This window comes from Megascapheus bottae, chromosome 38 (genome assembly GCF_031878675.1).
Source record: "Megascapheus bottae isolate mThoBot1 chromosome 38, mThoBot2.hap1, whole genome shotgun sequence".
Classification (NCBI taxonomy): Eukaryota; Metazoa; Chordata; class Mammalia; order Rodentia; family Geomyidae; genus Megascapheus; species Megascapheus bottae.
Genome location: NC_143546.1, coordinates 2,783,564 through 2,797,916, shown reverse-complemented (window position 1 = coordinate 2,797,916; position 14,353 = coordinate 2,783,564). Strand labels below are relative to the sequence as shown.

Genomic DNA, 14,353 nt, shown 5'->3' with positions numbered 1-14,353 from the left:
GACTGCGCACGCCGCCTCACCTGCCGGCTTCTGGAAGCAGTAGCACCACTCGTTGTTGGAGAGCTTGCCGTCCTTGAAGGAGTCGCAGGAGCTGAAGAGCGGCTTGATGCAGGGCTCGCGCCTGTCCAGGTAGACAGCATTGATCTCCGAGGCGTCCAGCAGCAGGTCGTAGTTCATGTCCAGCTTGTTGAACATCCAGCCCAGCGAGTCCTTGCAGATGGGCAGGATGCTGGTGTCGAACCCTGGGGGCGGAGGGGAGGCTGAGGAGGGGCTGGGCAGCGCCTGCCTCTCCCCCCTGACCACACGCCTGCGGGGCGCTGCGTGTGCCAACATCAGAGGAGATGTGCAGCACCAACCCCAGCACCCCTGCCCCGAAAAGAGAGCCCGGACGATGCCGGGCTTTCCAGGGGAAAAACCGAAACCGGTCCAAGGGTAGCGAGGCAGTCCTGTGGGGGCTGCGGGGAGGGCCGGCCGCCCAGGTGGAGGTGCACACGGGATGGCTTCCACGTGGGGTGGAGGCCACGCCTCCAAGCACACACTGCCTTCTCTCAGGCTGGCTTGTCCGCTTTTTGGGGGGTTGGAGACCCCGACTCTTGCTGTGTAGCCTAGGCCATCTCCAGTCCACGACTCCCTGGCCTGGTCCTGGTGTGGGCCACCACACGAGTGTGTGCTCGGCCTGCCTGAAATCCTCGGGACGTGAGGCTCAAGGCTGCCCTGAGGAGGAGGCACACTTGTTGAGGCTAGCTAGCCCCGTGCAAAGCTCAAGACTCTAACTGAAGACCCGGGAATCTCACAGGAGCAGAGCGCCACCTGCCTAGCAGCTCAGATTCCAACACTGCAGAATGAAGAGCGGCTTTGTTTCCCGAGATCCCGGGAACATCCTGCAGAAGGCACGTGGCCATCTCCGCTGTGCGGATGGATGCGCACGCGCACGCGCACACGCATGCACACACAGCTCGGGCCTTCGCTTCTGGTTTCAAGGTTATGCCGCTGTGAACTGGGGTTCCAAGCCTGGTGGCCCAGCCTTTGGTCCCCTCAGTTCTCCTCCTCCTCCCTGGACAGGCCCGGGGACACTGGGTGACCCAGGCTGCATCTGGGGACACCGGCAGTCCTAGCTATTCGAGACTGAGATCTAAGGACCTGCGTGCCATCGGGGGAAATGGTCAAAGGTTCTAGAAAGGCCCCTGCGCCTGGCATCTGAGGCTGCTGTGCAGCGTGGAGCTCCACTGTGGAGGGGACAGCAGGTCTCCCTGCTTCCCCACAGCAGCTGTGGATCCCCAGAGCCTCTGCCGCCCTCACCTTGTTCCCTTCTGCACCTTCCTCCAGTGGCTTCGGGACATGAAGACCAGAGCCCCTTGGGATTCAACTTCCAGCCAATATGTCTTTTCCTTGCTGCCTGCCCACTCTCGGGGTACACAGGTGGGAAGGGGGGGCTTCCTCGCCTCTCTCCTGCTGAACACTGTTCAGAGGGCTGCCTGGGTCCTGTCCAGACCCTGTGACCTCGGGGCGGAAGCAACTGGGGAAAACCAAACCAGGTTTCATTTCTCCTTTCCTGCAGACCCAAACAGGACCCACGCGAGGCATGTGTGTGTGTGTGTGTGTGTGTGCATGCGTGTGCGCGTGCATGTGCACACGCACATGGGGAGGCAAACGCTACCTGCCATTCTGTGTGCTCCTCTTAAGGCTGGCGCTGTACCACTTGAGCCACCCCTCCATGCCTGGCTCAGGGCTCGCTAACAGGAAATAACAGTCTCCTGGATTTGTCCGCCTGGCCTAGCTTTGAATCGGGACTCTTGGATCTCAGTCTGCTGAGTAGCCAGTATTGCCGGTGTGAGCCCCTGCAGCAGCTTCATAGGTAAAACATGCCAACCACAGGAACAGTGAGGACCTGCAGCAGCGCTCTGCACAGGGCATTCGAGAAGGCGGTGCACAGCAAAGACTGAAGGGACAGTTTTTTGAGATGGGATCTGACTCTGCTGCTCACAGAACTCCTGGGTCCCAGTGGTCCAGCCACATAGAAGTGAAGGCAGGAGGACTCACAGGGCTTGCCACCACGCCCTGACAAAGATCATTTTGTTTGGACTGAAGACTAGTCACGCTGGACCCCAAGAGCTGTCGGTGTAATTCTTCCCGTGTGCAGTCAGTCAGCAGCTGTGCTTTCAGGACGCTGCCACGCAGCCCGGGCTGGCTGGAGCCTCTCAAGTGCAGGGATTGTAGGCATAGGCTAGTCACATTTTTTGTGTAGTGTTTCCTTAAAAAGCAGCCCCGCTAACACCACTGCTCACTCACAGGGTTTGGGGTGGGGGGGGGAAGTGGGGTGTCTTACTGCCTGGCGCGGCCTCGGAGGTGGTGGGCCTGACGACTCTGTTGGCATCCTGGTGAAGAGCTCCAAACCAATCCTTCAGCCGGGAAGCCAGGCTCCGCAGCTCCTTGTCAGTGCAAGCTGGGGAGAAGCACACACACACACACATACACACACACAAAACAGATGCTGAGGCCTGCCTGGGCTGGAGGCAAAGTCACACCTCCAGGCCAAGCAAGAGGAAGGAGGGCTGGCCTGTACAGATGCCCAGTTACAGCTGCCACCAGGCCCATGCCAACCCCACGCAGATCTGCCGGGGGCAGACACTCCAGGACGAGGCTGGAGGAGGTGAGTTGGGGCGCGAGGGGAGAAGCCTGGAAGGAGCAGAGAGGATGCCTGCAGCTGTCTCTCTCCCTGCAGTGCCCTGCAGTAGCAGGCAGACATAAGCCATATATTCTGTGGTCTGTGCCACCAATCAGAGAGGCCCGGTGGCCCCAATCCCAGTGAGTGAGTTGGGACATGGAGCCGATGCCCCGGGGCTGCTTTCCCAAGCCCCAGTTCTCCACCGCCATGTCACTAAGGAATCGCCACCGGCCCTGACTCCCAGCGGATCTGTGCTGGAGTGCGGCAAGCGGCACTGCGTAACACGGGGTGAGGTAGCCCTCGCCTCTGGGAATGTCCAAGTCCTGGTCCTGCATGACTTCCAAACTCCCGCCGCCTCTCCCCACCAGCCTTTCAGGATGGGCGGAGCAGGAGGGGGTGAGGCTGGAGCGTGAACGCAGGGCCCCTCATCCACAGAGGAAGTGGAGTGACTTTTGTTTGGGGGAGAATGTGAGCTCTAGGGTTCATCTCACATTTGAGAGTGAAAAATTAATAACTTCTATTTTCTTTGTGTCTCGCTATGCACACCTGCTGTTCAGTGTTCTCTAAGCAAAGAAAACTGCCAGGTCAACTCGCCAAGAGCTGGTTTGCTGTAAGATGAATCAGCCAGCTGTGTGTAGATGAGCAGGGAATCGGAATCTCCAGCTCTCACGGGCGTCCTGAGCTTGGGCTGGGAGGTCCCGGGAGATCGCAAGACAAATGGAGCAGGGAGGCGCTGGGCACAGCCAGGGCCAGCGAGGCAGACATCAGGCACAGTCTGCCTGCAGTCTGCAGGGCCTTTGCCCAGATGCCACATGGGGGCCCTGGCACAGCACCACGCTAGGTGAGGAACCAACCCGAGACTCCACAGTTAGACATGAGCCTCCTCAGGGCCCTTCCTGCACCACCAGGTCCTTCTGGGAAGAAGCCATGTGTGTGAAAGGAAACTATCTACCTGTCATGTCTGTTGTCTGCCCCGCAGCGGGCCAATCCGTGTCATTTCCTACCACCAGCATGCCTCTCACCTCAGAGACACTGCCACCGTCCTGGGGCACCAGTTTCACAGGAAGGCCTGGGCAGGCTTCCAGGCAGTGCCCGGGTAAGCAGCGAGTGCCATGGCTAGCTCTCCCTGGCGGCACGCAGCGCCCTGCCCGCCTCCCGCATTCAGCTTGCCTGTCCCGCTCGTCTCAGCACTGCTTGGCTGTCTCCAGTGACCTCGGTCTGCCCTCTCCCCACCCTGCCTCCTCCAGGATCTAACACTATGCTAGGCCACGTCCACGCATGTGACAGCCCGCCTGGTCCCCAGTGTCCCTCGCTGAAGGCCACAGCACCCGCTCTCCCTAGCTTCCATGCTGGCCTCCCGCGCCCCCCCCCCCCACCAGGATCTGGCTGAAAGTTAGTTCCTCAGTGACTTCCAGGCATGGAAGGGGTGAGTCTTCCCTGTGATGTGCTCCCAGGGCTCTGTCTTCCATGACCAGCCCAACCCTGCCAGGAAGGCGCCACCGAGCTCACAGTGAGCCAACCGTGCAGGCAGCACGACAGGCTCCTGCCTCCTCTGCCTCCCCCGCCTTGGAGCTCTGGCAGGAGCGCAGGGGCATTCGTGGAGGATGGCAGATGGCCTGCCACGTGTCACCCCCTCCCCCGTGGTGTGCAGAGGCAGCCTCTCCCCAGGAGGCGCAGAAGGGAAGGGCACAAATGCCATGACGCCTCTTCTGGACCTGCAGCCCTCCTGCCCTCCTCGCGAGGCATGCAGCTTTGACTGGACTGGAAGCCTGATGTACAGCACGAAAGACAGAGGCAGGGCAGGGAGATGGACAAACCGTGGTCCCCACAGAGAAGCGCCGAGGCGTCCTGCGGCCTGGCCTTGGCAAGGAAGAAGGGCCAGGCCGTGCCATCCATGCTGGCAGACCCTGCAGCTTCTGCTGCACCGGCATGACTGGCCCGCCCCTCCCTCCCACGAGGCCAGCGCCAGTGCCCAGGGGTCAGAGAAGAGAAACAGGAAGCTGGGCGGCCCACTCCTTCAGACAGCACCCCAAGGCTGGCCCGGGTTCCATGCCACCTCAGATGGATGACCTGGGGTGCTGACACTCCGACACATTCTCCTAGAGGACCAGACTTAAAACACCGGGGAGGGACGAGACCCGGGGTCCCCTGAACTGACGCTGGGCCCGTGTGACCGCTGCGTCCCTGCTCTGGCACCACACTGGAATGCCCACCACGACAGGAGCACGGCATGACTGGGGACCTCTGCCTGCGGACCCACGCGTGTCCTGCATGCCAGTGCATGCACTGGGTCAGCTCCAGGCTCAAGGAAAGGACGCCTTCCCTCCTCCGCCCCCCGCAGTCACAGAGGGGGACCCTCTCCCACCCACTCACAGATGCTTAGCTCGGGGCTCTGCTGAAGCTAACATGAAAACAATCAGAATTTAATTGAAACTCGAGTACCTCAGAAGGTAATTAAAGAGCTGGGCCAGACTCCAGTTCCGACGGTGGGGAGACCAGAGCTGGCCCTCCCTCACGAATCCACCTCGCCCGCCTCCATGCTCCCGTGAGTAATTGCTTAATCAGAGCGGCTCGGATCAATGCGCACACCATGTCTGCAATTAGCAGCTCCTGGGAAAGGTCCACCCGGCTGCTGCCGGGATGACATGAGGTGCAGGATCTGAGCAAGGCCAGAGCACCTTCCTGCCCGGCCCAGCCCGGCCCAGCCGCCTGCTCTCCCACCGCCTGCTTGACTGCCGCCACCCTCACACCACGGCTTGTAGGGAGCGGGCAGAGCAGAGGGGGCTGGGGGCAGGGGTGCCCTCATCTCGGGCCAGCACACGGCGAGCCCCTCCTCAACAGACACCCTCCTGCAGACTTGAGCCAGGACACATCTGCTCAAATCAAACCACCCAGGTCCACTCTCGTACTTTTCAGCTCCCCTCCAACACAGTCTGGATAAAACTGTTTCCTTGGTTTTGTTTGGGTGCTAATCAGGGCCTCCCACTCTCCCTTGGCCTTTTCTGTTCAAGGCTGGTACTCTACCACTTGAGTCACAGGTCCATTTTTGGGGTTTGGATGGGTAGTGAGAGATAAGCGCCTCAGTCTTTTCTGCCTGGGCTGGCTTTGAACCGCCATCCTCAGATCTCAGCCTCTGAGCAGCTAGGGTGACAGGTGTGAGTCACTGGTTCCCAGCCTACTGTGGCCCTACATGTGTATATACATAATTTGCCTATCTATGTATATCCTCTCATTCCTAGAGAAAGCAGACAGGAAGAAAGGAATTAAGAGTCCCATTATTCAGGGGTTGCTAATAAATCCTTTCTTAAAAAGCAGTCTTCAGAAGAACTTAAAATACTGACATTAGGCTGGAAAGAAGACGAGTTAAACTAATTAATGGTACAACCTGTGAACTCAGATGGATTAAGTTCTCCTTGAAAGCCATTACGACTTTGCTGGTGACCTGGACTTGGAGAGGCGGTGATGTTCCCTAATTGTGATAACCTTCGTCTGGAAGAGCACGTGCAGAGAACCCAGCAGCTGCATGGGAGAACAATCCTCCCAACTCTCCTCAGCGGTCCAGGCACCAAGGTCAGCTGGTAAAATAAGCTTTTAAACCTGAAAAAACCCACAGCCCGGCACGGTGGCTCACGCCTGTCATCCTAGCTACTCAGGAGGCTGAGAGCTGAGGATCAAGGTTCACAAAAGGACCTGAGACTCTCATCTCCAATGAACCTCTAGAAAACGGGAAGTGGGGCCTGGCTCAGGGGTAGGTGGTGGCCCCTGAGCTGAAGAGCTCAGGGACAGAGATCAGGCCGAGTTCAAACCCCATGACACCACACGCTCGCACACACACTCCACAGCCTTTCCAACACCCCAGGGTAAAATATGTGTATGTATATATTGGAAATGCAAAACATTGGCTGGCAATGCCAGCTCTGGCTTTAGTTGTAATTCCTGGCCTGTCTGGCAGGGCTGGCACAGAGAAACGCAGGGAGGGAAAGAGGAACCCCAGCAGCAGGTTTCCCAGGGGTTTTATGCCTCCTCGATTTCTTAGGCTCAAAGCTAGTATGGATTAAGCAGAAGACATGGCTGTTCTCACTTAGGATTTGCACGGGCAGGTGTGAACGAGGCCACCAGAGGACCTGGAGAACCAGGGGCGGGGGGGGGGGGAGTCGGCAAGGGGCCACAGGTCCCTGTAGCCCTCCAGGAGGCCTCCAGGAGGTGCAGAGCTGAGCTGTGCTGAGAGGACCTGAAAGGAAGCTGCACTCCAGGCCGTAGAGAAACGAGGAGGAAGCCATTTTGAATGAAGTGACTGATTATCGAGGTGAATTTGTACTTAGGCTAGCGCTATGCAGATACAAACTACTCCCTACACAAGAGGAAAGGGGATATTATGACACCACCCCGAGGCTCGCCCAGGGAAAAGGTTGGCATCGACACAGCCACCACGGAACACAGATGAAAGAATCCTCAAATCCTCACAAACCCAATTTACCAACACACGAGAACATCCCATGCCAAGAAGAAGTCGTCATCACAGCATTCGTCAAACAGTGGGGCCCACACAGAAGACACGTGTGAGTGGAGAAGTGACACGAGGGTGATCAGTGCCATTACTAGATTTTCCAAATCGCTGTCCGTGTGCGATCCTGGAGGAAGTGGCGGGAGGCGAGGAGGGGGCTGTTGGGAGGCGAGGAAGGGGGCTGTTTGGATTTCTGCACGGTGGTCGTCAGTGCGGTGGGGCAGCGGGCACCAGCGACTGCGACAGGACGGCACCGAGGCTGTCCTCCCCACCAAACCTGTCACCCAAGAATGAACGAACGAATCAATGCACACAGAGTAACTTAGGGACTCCTGTTCCCATGAGACCGTATGAGGGTTCACGGTAGCCACCTGAGAAAATGACTTCGGAATCACGTATCCTAGCAAAAGTGAAGCCGAGTAACGAGATAGAACGCTAGGTTCTATCAAAGTGGAAGTGAGATGACAGGAGGAGGAGGTATCAACGCAAGCAGCATGAGGTTGACTGCATTGTATAGAACAAAGGTAAGGAGACCAGTAGAGGAGGAGCGAGGAGGGGAGGGGAGGGAGAGACAGGAAGACCTGATAACTTTCACACAATGACCACCATCTCCCATCTCCTGGATGCCATGCAGGCCTGGGAGCTCCGCTCACTCGGTCCCCTTGTCACCATGCTCAAGACCTGAGACAACGCAAGTGGCCGGTGAGTTTTACGGAACAAATGCATCGACAGACTTGGGAATGCAGCGCGGGCACCAGGCCTGGGCCGCAGGGGACCTGAGAGCGGCAGCTCTCCGGCTCTCCACGGCTTGCTGGGTTCCATACGCCAATGAGCCATTTATGAAAAAGACGCTCTGATCCTCTCGGCCTCACACCTCCTCCCCGGCCTTCCTGGATGCCTGGCGGCTTCCTGTTGCTGAAACGAGTTCGAGGCCTCACTGCTACCACCACCTCACCCTGTGGGGGCTCCTGCTTTTGTGCTCAGTGCTGGGACTTTTATTTTTGCCAGTCCTGGTCTTGAACTCAGGGCCTGAGCATTGTCCTTGGACTTTCTCACAGCTACAGCTCTACCACTTGAGCCTCAGCACCACTATAGCCCCTTTCTATGTATGTGGTACCAAGAAATCGGACCCGGGTCTTTGTGCATGCTAGGCAAGCACTCTACCACTAGGCCACACTCTCAGCCCCTCGTGCTGGGACTTCTCCACACACCTGGCTTCCAGTCCGGTCTGGATAGGCACCACTGCGTAATTTAGCTCACCGGCATCACCGCAAGCTTATTTGGAAACCATGAAGCACTGCTTACAGAAAATGAAGCTTCGTTTTCTTGAAGTATTCAGCCCATGGCACGGACAGGAGCCAGTGATTTGGAGCTAACTGGCTTATGCATATGTAAAATGATGTATTTAACAAATTACGCAGAGCCACACTCGAGAGCACCGGGGAAGACAAAAGTGCCTTCCAAGGAAACCTGAACACCGGTGCATGGGAGATGCAGAGCCACGGCGCGTGAGGTCGGGGGCCACGGGATACAGTTCATAAAGCACAGTGCTGAGGCCACAGGAAGCTGGGCCACAAGCACGTGTCACCTTAGGTGCCAGGCCCCTGCGAGGAGAGCACCTCCTCGGGGTCTCGAGGGGGATTCCTGGAAGGACGACGCTGCCACGCCAGACTCAGTTCCATGCTGACTCCTCACACCCCACACAATGGCCTAGCTCACATCCTCCTCCTGCCTGGACAGGGAGCTCAGAGCATGGCAAGAGACACAGCACACGCAGGCCCTGTGGGCCTCCCCACCTCACCAGCAAGAAATGACACTGGAGGGCCGGGAGTTTGGCCTAGTGGTAGAGTGCTTGCCTAGCATGCACGAAGACCCAGGTTCGATTCCTCGGTACCACATACATAGAAAAAAGCCCGAAGTGGTGCTGAGGCTCAAGTGGTAGAGCTCTAGCCTTGAGAAAGTCCAAGGACAGTGCTCAGGCCCTGAGCTCAAGCCCAGGACTGGCAAAAACAAAAAGAAAAGAAAAAAGAAACGACACTGGAAATGTAACTGAAAGCACTTCTCCTGTAGACTGTATGTACCCCACACAGGTCGGGTTAGAGACGTGGGCTTCTGTGGTGGGGGGACTGTTACCTCCACCATCCCATCCCCGAGTGGGGCCCTGGGGCAGCCCATGATGCCCGAGTGTGTACACAGCAGTAATCCCATTTCCTGTCTCCAGGGCAGGCCATCCCCGACGCCCAGCCCCAGAGGCCGGGAAGACCTCTCTGATCTAGCTTGCTTTGCCTTTAATCCTGGGTAAGAAGTGGAGGCCCCCGGATGCCTGTGGACGACCCACGCATCTGGCAGTGCTGACCACAGGGCTGCAAGGCCAGCACGGGGGTCCCCTGGGAACTCGGGCTGCAGCTCATTCGCGAGTCTCTCTGGGAGACATGGGTTCTGAAAGCCTCGTTTTTCTACTTTCACCAAGAGGTGGCTAAAGTGGCAGTGGATGACATTCACAGCCCGGGAGGATGGCAGGCTCACTGGACCCCGAGAAAGCCCACGCTGGCCACGTCCCAATCCCATCCTCCATCCTGGCGGGTGGAGGGGGACAGGAGGGGACCGCTTGCCTCACCACCCAGGTCACGATGCCACCCCAACACACCTGTCTGGAGGGGTTTGCAGAGGGGACGAGATGGCACCCCACTCCTCGGACACACACTGCAGGCCCTGAAGCACCCTCTTATTGAAATGGCACATGGAAGGCAGGCCGAGGGGGCTGCTCTGAAGGCCAGAGAGGGTCACGGGGTTAGACCACTGGGCCACCCACCCACTCCCACCACTGGACACAGCACACATGGCTCGGTAAGGTAAGGGAGGCCTTTTCTCAGCAGTGCTTTCCTCCACGGGGCGAGTTGAAGAGACACCTCGTAAGATGCAGCTCACACGGTGCCTTTAATATAAGCAGACCTAGAACCGTGAGAAGGTCAAGCTCATCCCCTCAGCGGAACCACATGACAAAGGCTTGGAGAGATTAGACCAACGCAACGCCAACAGGGCTAGCCAGTTCTGAAGGTCGTGTCGCTGGGAACGGAGCCTGCGCCCGAGCCCCCTAGGTTAATCCTCTGGCCGTGGGCCACACAAACAGCCCTTCTGAAGGCTGCTTCTGGAATGGGGTGGTGTTGACTTTGCCCACACTGACCTTGAACTATCCAAACTCCTGCCTCCACCACCTGAGAAGCTGGGATTGCAGGCCTGTGTCACCATGCCTGGCTGTCACTTTAAGGGTAAAAGGTCAAGCAAAGACCGCTGGGACCAAAAGCCTTTTCTGTACTCTAAGAGAATAGAACAACCCAAAACACCAGAAGGCCAAACTGCATCAGAGAAGAGTGAGGGGTGGGCCAGGGTGGGGAGGGGCCGGGAGACAGGGAGCTGAGCCAGGCATGGTTTATTTTTATCCAGCATGCCTGGGGCGGAGGGCTTTGGGGCCTCCTCCCCTCCTCCAGCTGGGCCCACGGTTGTAAAGCAGGGTTGCCAGCTCTGGGTCACATGCCCCCCCCCCCCAACCACATGTCCTTCCCTCACCTCGGGCCAGAAAGTCAGAGCTCAGGGACCACGGCTGGGGTAAACGCTCCTCTTGGTCTCAGGCTCGCTGCCACAGCAACGAGATCACGTCCAGAAGGAAGACGAGCCGTGGAGGGGCCTCAGAGCCTCAGCCTCCACGGGAGAACTCGGCACTTCTGAAACTCGTTCTAGAGATGCTGCTCTTTCTATCTGCTGTTCCTCTACTTGCCATCAAGATTTCTATTCGAATTTTAAAGTACATATAAATACATTCAAGTACGACCAAATATATGCTTATTTAAATGTAATTTCAAGTATATGTATACTCCTTATGATTATGATGCTGACTATAAGCTTTTCAAAATGTGGACCTAAATCATCTTTTAAGTGAAAAAAATACTAAATTCGAATTCTCATGAAGGACAAAAAAAGACAAAACAACTTGAAAAGGGGGCAGGGTCAATATCCTTAATATATAAAAAGCTATTTCAAATCAATAGAACAGCCATTAAGATTGTAATTGAAAAATCGACAATGGGTCTGAGCAAACCTCTAAAGCAGGAAGAAATATAAATGGCCAGTAAAGAGGTATAAAAAAGTGTTTGACTTCAATAATAATTAACAAAATGTAAATGGGCATAGTAATGAAATACTCCATCACATTTGTAAAATTGGCAGGCAGACTGCTAGGGTTGGATAGGAGTGTAAAATGATCCGCTGCTCTTGACAGTTATTTTGACTTTAAGTCATTTCAGTAATGTACTTGCTCACTCGAGAAGTTTATAAAGTAAAGCGTGAACTGCGCACGGAAACACCTATCCTTTCCCCGCGTGAGACTGTTGCTTTTGTGGCCGAGTCCATGAAGACAAGGCGTCTGTGGAGTGCTAGGAGACTGCGCAGAGTTTGGTTTCTTCCTCTTTATAGCATAATTTTTCATGAGCACAGTACTGTGTTGCCTTTAAATACCTAATATATCAGGACTGGATGCCATGTGAGCGCAGCGGCATAATTAACCCCTTCTTTCCTACCTCCTGGGAATGCAGGCAGGGTTTCCTGTTTATTTCTTTGGTCTTTGCCCATCATAAACAATGCTGTTTAGATCATCACTATGTCTCCATCTTTCCTGCATCTCAAAAGCTTACTGCCTCTTGCCTGGGTTATGCTTAGAATGACAGGAAAACAGAGATACAAAGTCAGAGACTTTGCTACCAACAGATTCATTACAGAGATTTCTAAGGGAAATACTTCAGACAACAAAGCTCCTGACATGCAACAAAGAAAGGCAACTATGTAGTTTAAACACACACACACACATACACTCTGAATCCATCTAAATAACATCCGGAAAGCTCCAGAAATGTAAAATTAGAGCCTGTATAATTATCCTAAGTTCTATCCTTTATGGACTGGGAGAGGAAGATAGCATAGGGAATAATAGACATCCATATATATATATGTGCATAAATCCCTGTTAAAATGGGAATACAGTGGCTAACTTCACAATTGATGGAATAAAATACACATATACACGTATACGGAAAAAAATCCGAAAGAAGGAAATAAAGAGCAGAGAATATTAAAAAGAATGAATAAAGTTGGCTGCATGTTTGAGACAAAGTTTATAAGAGAATGGAAAAAAACCCACTTAGTTGCAATGAACAAGTCATCTAAAAAGAGTAAAGAAATGATCAACTGCCTTTATCTTCCATCCTTTTTAATCTTCCCACCCTATATTCCATTTTCTTAAGAGTACATTGCTCAATTGTTAAATATTCAGGCATTTTTGAAATAATCACGTAATTATCTTTAAGCAATAAAAATACATTATCTTTTGCTTAAGTCAGAAAAGAAGAAATGGCGAACGGAAAGGATATGAAGCCCTGCCCTGCACACAGACTGAGGCAGCCCCTGGAACAAGAAGGTGGCAATACCAGAATTTCAATATTTCTCATCTTCAGCACTAGGGGTTGAATTTGGGGCCTTGTCCTAGCTTGGTGCTTTACCATTCTGAGCACCTATCTCCAATCCGTTTGCTTTATTCTTTTTTTAAACTTTGCCCTGAACCTTGACCCTCGCACCTCTGCCTCCCAAGCAGCTGGGATGACAGGAGTGAGGCCCAAGGCTCTCAGAATTCCTAGTTATCAAACTTGAGACAGACAGCAAAGAGGAAGCAGTCTTCCTCAGCGTGGAAGAGCCCGGTAAGTCAGCCGTCAACCCGGGCTGATCACAGGCGTGGGTATAAGAAAAACACTATGGAGGAAAATGGTAACAATACAAGCTGGAGAAGGAACTTCTTTCAGGAGGATTTAAAAAATCTAAGTTGGACGGCATAATCTCAATAATTTCTAGATACTGAACATCACCTCAAAGAGATTATAAAGCAACAAGCCTAGGCCAGGGGCACCCACAAGCACACAGGCCTAAGAAGGCCAAGGGTCTGAGTTCAAATCCCAGTGTGACCACAGGACAAAAATCACAGCGACAAAACTAAGACCTCTGAAATGCAAGAGACTATTCAAGGACACGTACGAAATAAAGCTCAGCCATCCCTGTGTGTAAAAAAAAAAACCCCAAACACAAAGTTCAAAGAGGTGGAAGAACTAATGACTGAGAAAGCCAAAAGAAAAAGTGCAAGGAAAGCTCATAAATGCCCCCCCAACAAGATACCCATTCCACAAACACCAGACGTCAACAGTGGAAAGACACAGAACACCCAGCAGCAAGAAAACAAGTTTCTGTACGAATGGAAAGCACCGAGGACTTCTGCATCAATGAGAATGTGGCTGGAGCCGTGGCTGTGGGCACAATGTGACATTTCTAATAAAGAAGACAGAAACAAGCATGTCACACGTGGGCAGTTCCATTCCTGGGCACAGATTCTGCCAGCGCTGCACTCCTACACCTGGAGCCAAGGAGGAATTTTCCTATCAGCGCTGCTTTTAGCGGGGGAGAGCCTGCAGAGAAAGACGGGTCCGCCAAACAGACTTGTTCCTGTGTATAATATTGCGGAATATGACTGAAATCCAGTTGTTCGCAGCAGTAAAAACCTCGGGAATGTGGCAGTGGCGGGGAGAACCCAGTGTGACCCCAGCATGGCTACACGTCACGGGAGCACGTGGACTGGGGATGACGGCCGCTCAGGAAGCGTGCACACAGGCGGCCTCGGGTCCAGGGCAAACGGCGGCCAGTGATCTTTACTATCCTTCATCCCTGTGCAAGTTTCCCTGATTGAGAATGATCCAATATATGTCGGATAACTCCGTCAATTAAAAAAGTACACACGCTAGGCAGACCTGCTGGTTCACGAGGCGGCTTGGCTCTGACTCTACCCAATGAGGGAGTAAGTCCCGGAGAACGGGACACAGCGAGCTGGGATGTGGCCACGCGGCTGATGACGTGATTCTGTCTGACATCTCTCCAGGTACTCACGCTTCCTGCTGGAGACGGGGCTGGCCAGGCCTGCAGTCCCAGCACCCGGCCGAGGATCACCTAGGTGCCTACTCCGTGTGGGCCCGGCCAGGCCAGGCTACGGGCCTACACAGTGAGGTCCTGTCTCAAAATGCAAGGGGAGGAGGGGGAATTTGCCGGGTGGAGACTCCGCTCTACAAGGTCAAGGCCACCGTGGCAAACCCACACAG

The 14,353-nt window shown here is 54.6% G+C and overlaps 1 protein-coding gene across 3 annotated transcripts in view; it reads right to left on the bottom strand.

Annotated features, from left to right (window-relative positions):
* Positions 1 to 14,353, bottom strand: part of Spock1 (SPARC (osteonectin), cwcv and kazal like domains proteoglycan 1) — a 334,854-nt gene that overhangs the window by 5,642 nt on the left and 314,859 nt on the right. For all 3 annotated transcript variants that reach the window (XM_090325481.1, XM_090325482.1, XM_090325483.1), the window contains 2 exons: positions 2,327 to 2,443; positions 21 to 242 (listed from right to left, as the gene is read on the bottom strand). In XM_090325481.1, the coding sequence (XP_090181607.1) occupies positions 21 to 242; positions 2,327 to 2,443 (339 nt within the window). The remainder of the gene's footprint in view (positions 1 to 20; positions 243 to 2,326; positions 2,444 to 14,353) is intronic.